This window comes from Photinus pyralis, unplaced genomic scaffold, assembly GCF_008802855.1.
Source record: "Photinus pyralis isolate 1611_PpyrPB1 unplaced genomic scaffold, Ppyr1.3 Ppyr1.4_LG2, whole genome shotgun sequence".
Lineage (NCBI taxonomy): Eukaryota > Metazoa > Arthropoda > Insecta > Coleoptera > Lampyridae > Photinus > Photinus pyralis.
The window spans coordinates 15,556,183-15,571,681 of NW_022170403.1; the positions used below are offsets into that span (position 1 = coordinate 15,556,183).

Genomic DNA, 15,499 nt, shown 5'->3' on the forward strand with positions numbered 1-15,499 from the left:
GTAAAATCGAAATGCGATTGCTCAACCAGATTAATGTTATAATTATACAATAAACAAAATTAAATTAACATAACTGTGTTTGGCTTTTAGGTACCTACCTATCTACTCAATAAGCACAGACAGTATAAGTAAATAGCACCATCCAATTTGAGTTAAATTTATAGCTGGTATAGTAAGTATAAGTCTTCAAATGTATTTCTAACTCCAAATGATGATAATGGGACAACGATAAGTGCCAGGCCAAGGCAGGGTAAGTAACCCTTTATATGCAGGGTACCTAGTTACAATAACACTTTTTCTATTTTTTATGAAGTTATCCATTTTTTTGGCGGTGAGGTAATTTTTTTTTAAATTTTACAATAATGAAATAAGATTTACCTGTTCTTCTTTGTACTCACCCGAAAATTACAATAACACTATTCGCTATACATTCCCCAGCAATATTAAAGATTTTAGACGCCTCTATCGATCGCCAAATAATCAACAAAAAATTGTTTATTGTACCTATTCGTCTCTTAGGTAGGTATATGGGGGGTTCTACATTCTGAAGCAATCTGATGTATAACAAGGTAGCTACTTAGTCGCAACTTTATAATAAAACGGCAAAGTTGGTGAAGTTGTGTGTTTCACTTTCAAAGCAAGAAAGTATCACAGTATGCTATAGCGTTTTAATAGTACCGCGGAAATGGTATGAGTTTTAAGAAATTGCAAGGGTTTTTGATAACACCGTTGAGTGAAAGAATCGAGAATAACACGTTATTTGTTCATGAAAGGAGTTTTGGAAGAAAAGTTAGGGTTTTCTTTAGTCTCGGCATTGTTCGTGAAAATAAACGCAATTAAATTTTCTTTCTATTTACTTATGTATTACAACATTAGTTTATAAAGTAGCCTATGTAATGAAAATGTTCGCTCGCTTAAGAGATACGAGGGAAAATTTAAACATTCTTAATTTCATAATGACCGTATATTTTTCTAGTTTAAAGAGGTACACACACAAAAGTTTGTTTATATGATTTCCGTTTTCAAGCAAATAGGTATATACGAGGCCAGGTAAAACGGGAACTTTAATGTATAAATCATTCAATGTTTAGCATGCGGCACCCTGGCCAGATCCAAAAATTATCAGTCCTCGTGTGAGATCGCATTTTTGTGTGGCAGGTCAGTGTTTTAATAGCCAGTGCTGACTCCACCATCAATAAAAGATCTTGACGAAGGCTACCACATTCACTTTGTCGGTACCCGATTCCCACTTTCCGCGTGCACCCGCAATTCGCGTTTAAAGTTTTGACACCACCATCAGTAAGAACGTGTCGGGGGCTACCACATTTTCTTTGACAGTACCCACTTCCGACGTCCCGTTTTCGCGTTTGAAGATTTGACTCCACCATCAGTAAGATCGTGTCGGGGGCTACCACATTCTCTTTGTTGGTACCAACTTCCGATGTCCCGTTCACCCGCAATTCGCTTTTGAAGATTTGACTCCACCGTCAGGGGGATCGTTTCGGGGGCTACCACATTCCCTTTGACGGTACCCACTTCCGACGTCCCGTTCACCCGCAGTTCGCAATTCAAGATTTGACCCCACCATCAGTAAGATCGTGTCGCAGGCTACCGCATTTCCTTTTTCGGTGCATACTTATATTACACCCACATTTTGGTGGATTTCGCTAAAAACCTTCGACAAGATAGTATTTAATTTTTGGAGCACTTCTCATTGCTCGAATGGGCTCATCCCGCCTTCATTTTTTATTTCTGATCCACAAAGTACATTAAAAATAAAAAGACCCGTGTGTCCTCAATTTTTATTTGCGAGTAAAATAAACCCAAAATAAATTATTGAAAAGCTGTGTTTTTAGTCCGAATTTGAAACGCTTCGGACTAAATACGTCATAAACCTACAACCAATCACGTAGAAGTGAGCTGGCAACCTTACCCGAGGGTCTGACGTTTGTCACATTTGACGTTTTGAGAGGGATGTTTAACTGCATCTAGCACGAAAGTGACAAGTGCCTGTGACAGATGACGCAAGTTATAAATGCCATTCTCCTGCAATATTGCCAAGTCGTTATGTCATCTGAATGGTTCTAGGAGCTGATTGGTCGGGCTTATTACGTCACAGAGCCCGCCACAATCATATCGTTTTGAATAAACCTTTAAAACCGCACAAGTTCATTATTTTTTTGCTAATCGGCCTCTATTTTTAAATAAACTTTTACTGTACAAAAAAATGTTTTATGGTTTCAGGTACACGCTTATTCAATTAGAACTGCGGAATTCAACTACACTGTAAACCCCCATTGCTATTAGCGACACGAGAAAGAGAGACAGTGATTCGAGATTTACGAAACGTTAAACCGCGTGACAAAATTCCCTCGAGCGGTGGTACCTCGATAGCGGCGGTTTTACGTAGGATTTCTCTACTGAGAGTACGTGAGTTGGCTCCATGGCGTCGACCAAGTCCGAAGGATTTAGCTACCACTATTGTTTACATAAATTTAACCCGGCACCCTCCGACGACGACGGGTTTTTTACATTGAACGCAAGTTTGTTCTTTATTTTCTACTTAAGAAACCGTGTTAGGAAAGCCTAATAACAAGAAAACTGCCGAGATGCTTTGAAAAACACAAACTCCTATTTGCATTAACAATTACATACATTAAAACGTCGAGAAGTTGCGTTATACCTACTTTAGGTACGTTGTTTCGAACACTACCATTGAGATGAGTGTTGCGATGAAGCACTTTGCTGTTAGCTTGGGAATGGTATACCTAAGCAGTAGTCCGGTAGGTAGATGGTCAATGCCTAGTAGTCGAATTGTCGAGACCTGGTTGTTGTGTCTTTACACGAGATGTGACCGGACCATTGACTATACACAATTCGTTAATTAGTCTTTATTAAACACAACATAACAAGAGACATTGAACGACCTTTTTGTGACACTTTTCTCTAAACTCTATAGTACCAACTTAACTTACTAAACTTAACCCAATACATAACACTCTTCCCCCTTTACAAATCAAGCCTAGAGGGCGCCTTTATGGTTCTTTGTGAACGTCTGAGTACCTGAGGCGTTATAGAAACTGGAGCAGGACTTTTAGGTGCTTGGTCAGGATTTGGACTATCAGGTAAAGAAACACTTGAGTCTTCAATCACTTCTTCCTGAACATTCTCATCCGGAGCCTTCTCAACGCTGACCGAAGGACTGGGGTTACTCCCTTGTATGTACGGTCTTACAATTGGATTTGTCTCTTCTTCTAATATGGACATCTTTAGGTAATCGGCATGAAGATATCGTACCTGATTATTCACCATTACTAAATATGTAACTGGACTGACGACCTTTGCAATTTTTCCAGGAATCCACCTGTTGACACGAGTATCGAAGGTAAGTACTTTTTGGCCTTCATAGAATCTTCTCATTATTCCTCTTTTACTATCCTGGTATATTTTCACTTTTCCATCGATTTTATCTTCTCTTCTCTTCCCTCTTAAAAATGTTGGTTTTAGTAAGGAGAGTTTTGTTCTGGGTTGGCGTTTTAATACTAAATTCGCCGGACAAACTCCTGTGACTGAGTTGGGTGTATTGCGAAAAGAAAACAAGTATTCATCGATCTGTTCCTGTAAAGTCATGGTAATTTTCTGTTTTTCATTATCCTTTAATTGCTTCAATAAGCCTCTCTTGATGGTATCCACATACTTTTCCGCTTTGCCATTTGAGCAAGGATGAACTGGTGGAGTCAAGGATACTTTTGTGCCTATTGAAAGTGCAAACTTCTTGTATTCCTCCCCATTAAATGGAGGTCCGTTGTCTGATACTATCTCTTCTGGAATTCCGAACGTAGCAAATATGTGTTTTAGCGCTTGAATAGTTTTAGACGAATTTGTTCCATGCATTATCTGTATCTCGATCCATCGACTGTAGCTATCTACTACTATCAAGAATTTCTTGTTAAATTTTTCCAAGAAGTCAATGTGTATTCTCTCCCAAACTCGCTCGGTTTTTGACCATGGTGTATACGGTACTGGAACTGCTTTGGGTTGTAAGGATTGACAATTTTCGCAAGAGTTAATACAATTCTCCAGATCTTGATTTAGATTAGGCCACCAAACTTCACCACGTGCTAACATTTTTGCTCGAACTATCCCTATATGCTTATCGTGTAGCAATTTCAAGACTGAATCCCGCAGTTGGAATGGAATGACAACTCTATTCCCCCAGAGTAAACAATTATTTTCAACTGTTAATTCACTTCTTCGGATGTAATATGGTTTCAGATTACTTTCGTTAATCTTGTTGGGCCAACCTTTTTGTGTATATTCTATCACTTTAGAAAGTGTTTGGTCTTGCTTGGTGCATTCTACTATCTCAAGTGCTGTCAACGGTAGCACATAATAATCAGAAAAAGAATACGCTTTTTCTTCCGTCGATTCTTCAAGTGGAAGTCGTGACATGGCATCAGCGTTTGCCATATCTTGTCCTTTCCGGTATTTGATTTCATACTGGTAAGCTTGTAGGATCAACGCCCATCGTTGTAATCTCGCAGCAGACAGAGTAGGTATTTTATTTTTCGCTCCCAGGATTGTTTTCAACGGTAAGTGATCGGTGATCAGCGTAAAAGGCCTATTGGGACGCATCGGCAGCCATAACTAAAGGTAAATCAAGTGAGTATGCAATTAAAGCTTTACTGTTTAGCAATAACTGCTTGCTCTTCTCAAAGGCTTGTCGACATTTACTGGACCATTCGAATGGGACATCTTTTTGCTCTAACCTATACAACGGATGTAATTCTGAAGACAACATAGGTAAATATTTGTTATAATAGTTCAGCAGACCTAAATACGAGCGTAACTGTTGCAGGTTTTTGGGTTCGGGTGCTCTTTCGATAGCCTCCATTTTACTCTTCATAGGTTTGATTCCTATTTCCGACAACTCGTGACCCAAAAATTCCACCGTTTGGACGAAAAACTTACATTTTTGGAAATTCACCTTGACATTAAACTTATCTAATCTAGACAGAACAATTTCAACATTCCTGAAGCAGTCTTCAAGCGACTGACCCACGATAATGACATCATCTAAATAACAGCCAACATTTTTAATTCCCTGAAGTATCTGATCCATAATTGCTTGAAATTGTGCTGGTGCACAAGCTACGCCGTAAGGTAATCTATTATACTGATAAAGACCTTTGTGTGTGTTAATCGTTAACAAATGTTTGGATTCAGGGCTCATCTCTAACTGTTGATAAGCATTACTCAAATCAAGAACAGTGAAGAATTTCCCCTTAGCAACTTGGTTAAAAATATCTTCTACCCTCGGTAATGGGTAATGATTAACCTTGATTAATGGATTAAGAGTTACCTTAAAATCAACACAGATTCTTAAGGACTTCGATGACTTTTTGGGCACTACGACTATTGGACTCGCCCACTCGCTGTATTCAACCTTTTCCAATATTCCATTTACTACCATTTCTTCAAGTTCCTTTTCCACTTCTTCTTTAATAGAGTAAGGGACGGTATACGGTTTGTGGAATACAGGGGTAACATTTTCTTTTAACACAATATTACATTTAAAATTTTTGATGCATTTTGCTTTATCGTTACTAAAGACATTTCTGTACTTGTCTTTAAATTCAGACACAATTTTTGAAATATCTACCTCAATGACATTACAATGCAAACTTTCACGCCACCTAGGTAATAACATATTTAGCCAATTCCTACCCAGTAGTGGTATAAACTCGATTTTAGACAAGACAACGACTAACGGCAATTCATACTTGACATCGGACTCAATACATTTAACCTTTACCATCATTTCACCTACAATTTGTAACTGATCTCCTTGTACGGTTTTAATTTTTAACCTACTTTTACAAATTGGTATATCTTTAAAATATTTGTTACGAGTATCAACAGAAATTAAACTTACGCTTGCGCCTGTATCAACTTCCATGTCTATTATGCGTTTTTCAACATTAACTTTCAAAATAGCTGGATTAGACTTACTTGACACCTGAATGTTCTTGCAGAATCCCACGAATTCTTCATCGGTCGACTCTTCTTTTGCTTCCTCCGTGACATCCTCTTGATCGACTAGTAAATGGACTTTCTTCTGTTTATTCCTACAGACTCTGGACGTATGGCCTTGACGATGACATAAAAAGCACTCCCACTCTTTGGCTGGGCACGTGTCTGGATTATGGAACCTTCCACATCTAAGACAGGACTGGCCTCGACTTGACCTTTGACTAACAGACGTAGACGTAGAGTTTTTATTCGACTTTTGACTGGACGATGCTAAGCTCCGACTGGACTTCGGACTACACGACACTGACATTTGACCACGTACTTGACTTTGACTGACATCCTTCCTTCTTTGACTCACTTGTTTGGACGAGTTTCCTCTATACAACTTATTTACTTTACCATCTTGCTGTAACTCAAGGCTCTCTGACTGTATTAATTCTTGTGCTAAAGCCAACTCGCACAGCTTGGAAAACGACAAATCCTTCTCAGACAGTAGACGGTTTTGTATCTTCTTATTTGACATACCACTTATAAACTTATCTCTCAGTGCACGATCTAAAAAATTTCCAAACTCACACAAATCCGCTTGTTCTTTGAGTTTACTTATATATTCAGCGATCGACATACTACCTTGACTAATTTTATAAAACAGGTGACTTTCGAACGTGACTGACTTCACTGGAGCCATTCGCTGCTTTAATATTGCCTTTAATTCCTCGTACGACTGACTAGCAACTTTGTTCGGTTTGACAGCGTTTTTCATCACTCTGTATGCTTCACTTCCAACCAGGGTGACAAATAAATCGACTTCATGATTACCTTCGACTTGATTGCACTTAAACAGGTGATCCATTCTCTCCAGGTAGCTTTCGATTTCCGTTTTTTCTAAGTCGATGGGTTCGATCGTACCAATAAGTGACATTTTGTTGATTGTTGTTTTCTATGGTTTTTACAATGACATTCGACTGCAACTAACTTCCGACAATCCGACTGGACTGATGGAAAATGGCTGACAAGACTCACTTCCGGGTTTGGAGGTTACGACTTCGATTTTTCACGGATTTTCGCTTTGTTCCTTTTTATCTCGTCGCCAATTTATGTTGTGTCTTTACACGAGGTGTGACCGGACCATTGACTATACACAATTCGTTAATTAGTCTTTATTGAACACAACATAACAAGAGACATTGAACGACCTTTTTGTGACACTTTTCTCTAAACTCTATAGTACCAACTTAACTTACTAAACTTAACCCAATACATAACACTGGTGTGTATGATGTCTTAACGTTATGGCATTAGAAGCATTGGCAACACCATTGCTTTATATTGAACCTCATCTTGGGCCATTTCCCATGTAAGCAAAAATTCCAAAGGTGACTCGACAGCAACTCATTTTTGATCGCGTAGTACCTGTACCGCACATTTTTATGGTGGCCAGCCTTGCGCAGGGCAATCTACAGGAGGCAGGTAGGTAAGATACAGACTCGCCTGTCTGGCAGTCACCGTGGAGCCATTAAAATCACACCAACTTTGGCCATGGAGCCTTTACCCTTAGATATGTGAAGGCAGAGGCTCAGAAGCGTAATTACTACCTGTACTATTGCACAGATCCCGCTTACTCTCTACCGCGATACAGATTGGAGCAAGCAATACACGGTCTCCATTCTTTCCAAGTATACTACGGCGCAGCACAAAGCGTTACACTTATTACGCCATCCCATGAAGCATCAAGCTCCACCGCACGCAGTTCACATCCTAACAGATGATTACTCACTTATTCACTGCTAACATACAAAAAAAAGTACCATCCACGAAATCCTTTATAATTTTGTATTTTATATGTAGGCACCTCGAGGAAATTAATAGGTACCTTATTAAAAATTGTCATAGATCGTAATGTGACAAATAAAATTAGTGCCATAAAATTTTTCGTATCTCGTCAAATAAAAGAGATATTGAGGTGAACCTCTTATCTCAAACGCACTGTGTATCAGGCAGAGATGTTAGCCATCATGACCTGTGCACAAGAGAACATCCATAGAGGTTACCGTAATAAGCATATTGCATATGCAGTAAGTCAGGTGGCGCCAAGGACCCTGTCACCAGACAGGTTTCGATCGGCTATGGCGCTTGATTGCAAGCGACCTCTAGATAGATTAGGTGAATCTAATAGGGAAGCTTGATCTGGGTGCCAGCGCAGGAATAGGAGGCGACAAAATGGGGGATGAGCTGGCTTGCAAAGGCAATTGTGGGATCTTCCTCAGGACCAAACCTATCCTACAAATTACTCCCTCCATTGTCAGGGTCAATGAGAACAAGCAACCAGACTCAGACAGACCAGGGCCTTTTCAACAAGGCCCCTTGGCAAATCTGGGTCTTATAAGTTTCTGAAACTGAAAAGAAACCAGATTAGAAAGATCAAGTTTCCTCACGGGGCACTGGATAGTCAACTATCACCTGCATAACATTAGACTTGTAGGAGAGCCCATGTGCAGGTTCTATGGAGGCAGATGCAACTACCAAGCATATGGCCCGTCACTGTGACGCCTTGATCAGAGACAGACATGAACTCCTTAAAGACAGGTATCTGGAACAGGGAAGAGTGAAGCAACTTACGCTAAGCAAGTTCCTCCTCTATATTCCGAGAGACGAACTCTTAACCTTATTGCAAAAGAAAGGGGATAGGCACAATCAGCCTTTGGTGTACCTCAGTGCTGCCTGGTCTGGCTTCCCATATGAAATAGAAGGATTTTGAAAGGAATACTTACTTTGAACGCTAATATAAGGGAGTATGGGAAGTATTCATAAGGCAAATACATTCCATAGACAAGTGTTCTGGAGGAATATTCCAAATGCGAATATATTGGAACCCCATTTTCTCATCCATTGATTACATCACGTGCATTATGTTTGCTATTACTACACTGATCATAGAGCAGCATTGCAGAAGTTTAAAGGCGGCAATAAGCAAGTGAGAAACTACAGAAAAAAATTAAATGTGCTTACAGTATATTTGACAAACACTAATCTTACAAAATACTTGGTATAAAAGATACACAATCTCCAATTGTGGGTTTGGTAATATGACTAAGAAGTTTAGCTACTATAGGAAACAAATTAATTGTATAAAAATATAAAGTATGTACATTTTGGAAGATACATTATACGTTGTGTTTTGTACGAATAAGTTAAACATGAATACTTCACTCTCAAAAGTAACACTTTATAATTGTACAATTTGACTAAAAATCTCATTTTCAATTAATACTTTTTTTGCACAGAATTTGCCATCATAAGAAAACCAGCACAAAGCTCATTCAATAAATTGTGTGCCTAACAAATAAATCGAACTGCTTGATATTATTTGCGATAGCCACAGCAAAGATTTGCGTTGTTAGGTTGGTATATCAATATTTTTTTAAATTAAGAAAATATACATACAGCCATGTAGCTCAAACACATTACACATTGCTATCACGTTACGTAACCTTAAAGCAGCAAGCAAAACTACCACTATACAAAATATGAAAAAACAAACCCTTACAGAGAATATTTTAAATTACGACAAAAAATGGAAGTCAACATAAATAATCCTTATCAAGCTAACACTTATATCATAATAAATATATGTACAAAAAAATACTGACACTGGCCATTAATGTGATGGATAATTGTAATCTTCTATGGAATGTTAAAATAATCACTAAATTGTCATAATTCATGGTGCGAAGAGTATGAATTTCTAATTTCTTAGGTCTCACGAATTAGTATGCCATACACTCCAGTCAAGACATGTAATACTTTTTGGTAATATGGAAACAGTGTGGGCCACTGAATTAAAAATTGGAACACTATGTTTAATCCTTACAAATTGGATAGAAAATTGTGAATTCGACAACAGTAGTGTTTGGAGTATTCACAGAACAAGGAATTTTGTTTAAAAACTGTACTGACTAGAATTATATTAAGGAAATCAAAGCCCCTATGGCACATAATTAATGTTCAGTCATAGCCATATATGAACATCGATTTTTAATGGATTAAAATTGCGTGACCATCTTAGCACGTAGTGTAAAGAGAGAGCTGTATTTACGTAATGTAAAGGTTCAAAGACATTGTAGATATAGATACAGGAATAAACCCACTCATTTAAATTGTTATTATTCTTTTTTGTAGGAAATTTATTCCTCGACAATTTCTCCTCCATACATTTTTTCGAATCTGTTATGGGTTACCCTGCGTTGTGAAATAAATGTGGGTGATCGTGATTTTGGTAAGTTAACTTCATAAGACTCCACTAGTGTAAGTTGTTCCCGTCTTTCTTGCATGACATCGATTATCAACTGGATTCACTCTGTGCTTAAACTAAATATAGGGAGTTCACACATCTCTAATTATTTTATGCCGTGAATATTGTGAAAAAAATATGTTTGACAATGGGTGGAAAGATCAGGGAAAATTAAATGGGTAATGTTTAGGTTGGGATCAATGATGTACCTTACGGCTAACCCAATCCCTATCGTGTTCCACCTAAGTAATCTAATCAACAAAATATTTAAATTAGGTGAATGGCATACTGACAAGTAGGACAATACCAAGATTTGAAAACCGACTAAGTATTGTCATATTCACACATTATTTCCACAATGAAATCAATAAGTTAGAACTGGCGTTAAACGTAGGAACCGTTAAATAAGAGAGGACTGAAGTAAATCGTTAAACTGACTGTTGGATGATTGAGGTGACTGTGGCATAACAGTTTGGAAATTAGGTAGTTGCATATGAACGAAAGGTCCCAGTAAACCAGAATTGCTTGAGCCTAGAAAAAAAGATCAGATCATTGATTTTGTAAGTACAGACAACATACCATTTAATAAGTCCAACTGATGTGGTAACATAAAACGTTCTTCAAATGTAGTTGGCAAGTTGATTAATCCCTGCTGTAAGAAAAGCTCATCAGTTTTGCTCAAGGTGGCCAGATCTATCATAAGAGGATCAGTTGCATCTAATGACTGCGACAGTTCGCTAGGTGGTGAAGTATAGGGAATCGGTATTTCTTTGGAAGTATTCGATGGGAGATATTCTCCAGTCTTATGGTCAACTTTATGTCTTCTGCGGGTATGTTTCAACCAATTGGGGTAATTAGTAAAAGTGCGGTCACAATATTTACAAGCGTATGGGCGTTCACCGGTGTGTACGTTGTGATGTTGCTGCAACATTGATGTTTACAGAGGTTGTCAAAAATGGTAAACCTACCTTTAATTTAGTGCTACTAAGAAAACCTTTATTACAGTAGGTACACACAAATGGTCGAGCTGCCGCATGGACTAAGCTATGAACTTTCAAACACCTTTCAGTCTTATACATCTTTTGGCATACGTCACACTTAAATGGCCTTACATTGCTATGAAAACTGTAGTGACGAGCTAAATGTGACTTTTCCGCAAATCTAAAAGATCAAACAATTCAGAATCGAATTCAGAACATAATTTCATAAGAATGATTAATAATAATTTTGTGATCAAAGGATTTTTTCTAACAATGTTAATTGCTATATTCTGCGCCGTCTATACTTGGGTATAAATGACGCATCAATGTACATCGTAATAATAACCCTATTGTTTACTGCATCTCTACAGTTGTACACATTAAAAGTTCTTAGAAAAAGATGACAACTCGCGACTTAAGTCTATTGTACATTCATATTCCCAATCTAAAACGTATTTAAGGTAATTTAACAATTAAAATAGGTAGTGGTAGAGACATCTACCGGTGCACATTATAACAAAACACTGATTAACAGCCGACTGACGTCTTCCTCTTCGGCCTTCCGCCCCCTAGTTTATCAGCTTTGCTTGTTTATAGTTGAAAACCACTTGAAACTTGATAAAATCTCAACCACTGAGCCGATTTCGATGAAACAAGCACTAAACATTGCAAATTTTTGCGCGCCCGGAGACACTAGACGATACATTTTTAAACATATACCAGCACACAACACACCAAAATCAGTCAGAGCTCGCTCAAAACATGTCCGCTCTGTTAGAAAAAAGATGAAGAATCCAAAATTTGAAATAGTTCACAAAATTAATAATCAAAACAAACGTTGAATGTCCGGATATTGCCCTTGGACTCAGTACCTATACTATACATACAGGCTGGTTCACGCAAACCGTTACCTAAAATATTCAGACTTCCATTAATAATTTAAATCTGAAAATTTGCATATCAACATAGTTTTTCATGATCTATCAAAAAAAAATATTACCATAATCGTTTCACTTCCGGTTTTACCGGATGTGGATAGCAAATTGTGTTATTTTAAATAGAACACCATGCATTTTATCGTATTTTCGAAATCTTCATAAAAATCTACATTGGTTGATACCACATTTCTCTATGCCCAGCATCAAAAGTTTTTAAGTTATTCAAGATTTGTTACGTTTGACGGCTTTTCTGTCTGTATCTATGACTCCGTTGAATTGAATTTCAAAAAGTCTTCCAAAATCAACAATACCTACTGATGCTACATGGGAATGATTTAAATTATTATTAAAATTTTTTTGCACGTTCAAATGTCGGAAAAAATTCTACATCAATCAACTGTAAGATTATGACCGTTATGTACAATTTCCTTAGGAGGCCTTGAAATAAACGCGCTAGTAATGTCATTGTACCATCCTTGGGAACATTACCTAGGCAAAACTACGGGTTTCAACTTGACGGAGCGCCAGCTCATTCTACCCACGATGCTTATGTCTTTGAACATTTCTGAAGCCAAGTGGATTAATCCTACAGATCCACGGTATTGGTCTTCTGGATCTCCAGATATAACGTCAGTGGACTTTTATGTGTGGGGTCTTATGAAAAACAAAGTTTCTGTTATACAAATTGTTTCTCGAAATTAGGGTGAGAAGAGCTTTTGATAAAATGGAGTAGGAATTCGAGAAGCGACTACCATGCTATCATGTATTGAAAAAACGGCTAGCACATAGAACAAAACCTCAATTGATGTTTATTCTGTTGATTTTGGAAGACTTTTTGAAATTCAATGGAGCCGTAGGTACAGGGTGCTAAAAAAAAGCAATCAAACGTCAAAAATTTTGAAAAATCTTGAAAAACTAGAAACCTCTGATGCTGGGTATAGGAAATGTGGTATCAAACAACGGTAGATTTTCATGTAGATTTTGAAAATACAATAAAATATAAGGTGTTCTATTTAAAATAAGAAAGCTCCTATCCTATATTTTATTATAGGTACATATTTATCTCAGAAAATTCATGAATGTTACAAATCCACTGGCTAAAAAACTGAAGTTTACATAATACATATAACAATTCACCCATTACCCATACAATTTTGGGTGAGCTGATTAAAAACGCTCGTTAAAATGAAAAAAAGAATGTCAGAAAAAATCTGTTTCATGTATTTTATTATACAATCATAGAACATTTAAGGTGAAAAATCTGTTCAATCCTCAGATCGATACAAATCTTCAGCTGCACTACTCCTGAAAAGTATATACTTACGTTTTGCCACACTTATCACAGCGATGTGGTTTATCACCCGTGTGTTGCTTAACATGTTGCTGCATATTCACCTTCTGTGTGAAAGTTTTCCCACAAACATCACACATGAAACGTCTACCTAACCTGTGCACGTTCATATGGGACGTTAATCCTCCTCTAGTATGTAATCTGCATTAAACAATATAGCAACTGCACAATAGAACAAGAAAACAAAACCTACACTTTTCCACATTCAACGCAGGGATAATCTTCTTTAGCTTCTACATTGTGTTTCTTCGAATGTATCCTGAGGCCAGGTTTAGTGACAAAGCTTTTCCCACATATATCACAAGCGAATGGCTTTGCTTTCGTATGTCTTGATAAAATGTGCACGTGAAGCATGCTTTGCAAACTGAAACCTTTGTCACAATCTTGGCATCTGCAAAAGTAGGAACGTAGGAATGAATGGCCGATTTCATTCTAAATACACTTGAATGTTAATTTCAAATTCCAATTCTAGCCGAGAAGGCCACAGAAATATTTCAGACGCTCTAAATAGTCTAATGAGTTGATGAAAAGTAAAGAGAACCGCATAAGACTTTCGAAAGTGTTTAATTTGGCCCAAAATGTACGCTCCAAATATTGTTGAATCTCACCCTTTAAATTTTTAGATGGAATTTCTTACAACATTAGAAAAATGCATAGAAAATTGCAAGAGATTGCAAAATAAAAAAAATTGCTCAAAAATTACCTACAACTTGATAGTAAGTTTGCAGTGTTCTATTTAAAAAGCACATACTTCATAAAACCAAGTCAATTTTGTAACAGACAACATGTTAATCCTGTAACTTACTTATATCGTCCTTCAGTTATATGCCTGTAACAGTGCGACCTAAAAGTAGAATACTTCTCTGCAGATTTGTTACAAAAGGAACAAGTGTACACCGGAGTAATGCCATAGTTATCACGATAATGCCTATCAAATTCCATTTTAAAAGGGAACACTTGCTCGCACATATTACACTTCACTCCCCAATGAGATCTCCATTCCTCTTTCACATTATCAATTATCTCCTCGTCTAACTTTTCACCATCTTAAACAGAGTTAAAAAATATAACACAATCAAAAATACTCAATCGGGTATACTTGTTTCCTCCTGTAAGCCCTTGAAAATATTTTCCTCATCTATATCGCGCAATAAGTCTTCACTTTCTGGCAATTCAATTTCGTTTTCGTTGTCGGACATTAGTAAATCAGTTTTTATATTGAATATATTTTCTGCACTGAGCAAGTTCAGGAAACTACGGTCAGAGGCATCCTGTGAACACTCGGAACTAGTTCCGACTGAACTTCCCTGACTGACTTCTGAATGAACTGCTTTTTGTGGTTGTAATGCTTTACGTCTGTGCTTTCTTGGTATTACACTTTTCAAAGAGATTTCATAGACGCTTGAAGGACTGGAAGGGCTAAGAGGTAATTCAATGTCATTGAAACTTTCGTCGTCACTGTGGAAGTTGTTCTTCATTAAACGATCACAGTCCTCCAAGTTGAAGTCTGATAATTCCTCTTTAATTTCGATTATTTTTTTTAAGTCTTCTTGATCTATTGGCACATCGTTGGTTTGGTCTAAGTGCCTCATTGTGATGAATATTAAAACTGGGCAGCAACACAAATATATGTATCCTAACACTTAATCGTATCAAAAATTATTCATGGTTCATTACATTTCTGGTTAACAAACAAGATAACTGAAAAACGATCACTACTTCGCCAAAAATTTGAGAATTTTAACAAATTTACTTTGAATTAATTGTAAACACTGAAAGAAGCCATTTTTCCCAATCCCTACCATCTACCTATACGCTTGCCACAGCCACACATTCGAATGTGTCTAAACTGCAATTCCCAGTTGCATTTGTCGTAAAATGTACAGGGTGGCGTATCTAAAACATT

General features: G+C 37.3%; 3 protein-coding genes across 4 annotated transcripts; all 3 read right to left on the reverse strand.

The window, feature by feature from the left end:
* Window positions 1–2,876: 2,876 nt before the first annotated feature.
* LOC116163450 (uncharacterized protein K02A2.6-like) lies at window positions 2,877–7,259 on the reverse strand. 2 transcript variants are annotated; one of them, XM_031477368.1, is made up of 2 exons: window positions 6,664–7,259; window positions 2,877–6,588 (listed from the first exon to the last, which is right to left on the reverse strand). In XM_031477368.1, exons 1-2 carry the CDS (start codon window positions 6,953–6,955, stop codon window positions 4,622–4,624), a joined length of 2,259 nt encoding a protein of 752 aa, XP_031333228.1. In that variant the 5' UTR covers window positions 6,956–7,259; the 3' UTR covers window positions 2,877–4,621. The 2 variants fall into 2 exon arrangements, with proteins under 2 accessions (XP_031333228.1, XP_031333227.1); XM_031477367.1 differs by having other exon boundaries at window positions 2,877–4,788; window positions 4,834–7,259.
* LOC116163847 (uncharacterized protein K02A2.6-like) lies at window positions 3,010–4,128 on the reverse strand. Its single transcript, XM_031477977.1, has one exon. It carries the CDS (start codon window positions 4,126–4,128, stop codon window positions 3,010–3,012), a length of 1,119 nt encoding a protein of 372 aa, XP_031333837.1.
* Window positions 7,260–9,067: 1,808 nt separating the features above from the next.
* On the reverse strand, window positions 9,068–15,428 carry LOC116164819 (zinc finger protein 2 homolog). Its single transcript, XM_031479039.1, has 7 exons — window positions 14,693–15,428; window positions 14,399–14,639; window positions 13,787–13,984; window positions 13,567–13,734; window positions 11,293–11,485; window positions 10,904–11,246; window positions 9,068–10,855 (listed from the first exon to the last, which is right to left on the reverse strand). Exons 1-7 carry the CDS (start codon window positions 15,183–15,185, stop codon window positions 10,725–10,727), a joined length of 1,767 nt encoding a protein of 588 aa, XP_031334899.1. The 5' UTR covers window positions 15,186–15,428; the 3' UTR covers window positions 9,068–10,724.
* Window positions 15,429–15,499: the final 71 nt, after the last annotated feature.

What these genes read in the sequence shown, in the direction of transcription:
- LOC116163847 (XM_031477977.1), bottom strand. Translation starts at nt 4,128, where the DNA reads ATGTTAGCACGTGGTGAAGTTTGGTGGCCTAATCTAAATCAAGATCTG.
- LOC116163450 (XM_031477367.1), bottom strand. Translation starts at nt 6,955, where the DNA reads ATGTCACTTATTGGTACGATCGAACCCATCGACTTAGAAAAAACGGAA. An exon ending in ACAGTTACGCTCGTATTTAG is followed by an intron (nt 4,789 to 4,833) that starts GTCTGCTGAACT and finishes TGTTGTCTTCAG; the next exon opens with AATTACATCCGTTGTATAGG.
- LOC116164819 (XM_031479039.1), bottom strand. Translation starts at nt 15,185, where the DNA reads ATGAGGCACTTAGACCAAACCAACGATGTGCCAATAGATCAAGAAGAC. An exon ending in TTAGTAGCACTAAATTAAAG is followed by an intron (nt 11,247 to 11,292) that starts GTAGGTTTACCA and finishes TCAATGTTGCAG; the next exon opens with CAACATCACAACGTACACAC. An exon ending in TCAGTTGGACTTATTAAATG is followed by an intron (nt 10,856 to 10,903) that starts GTATGTTGTCTG and finishes CTTTTTTTCTAG; the next exon opens with GCTCAAGCAATTCTGGTTTA.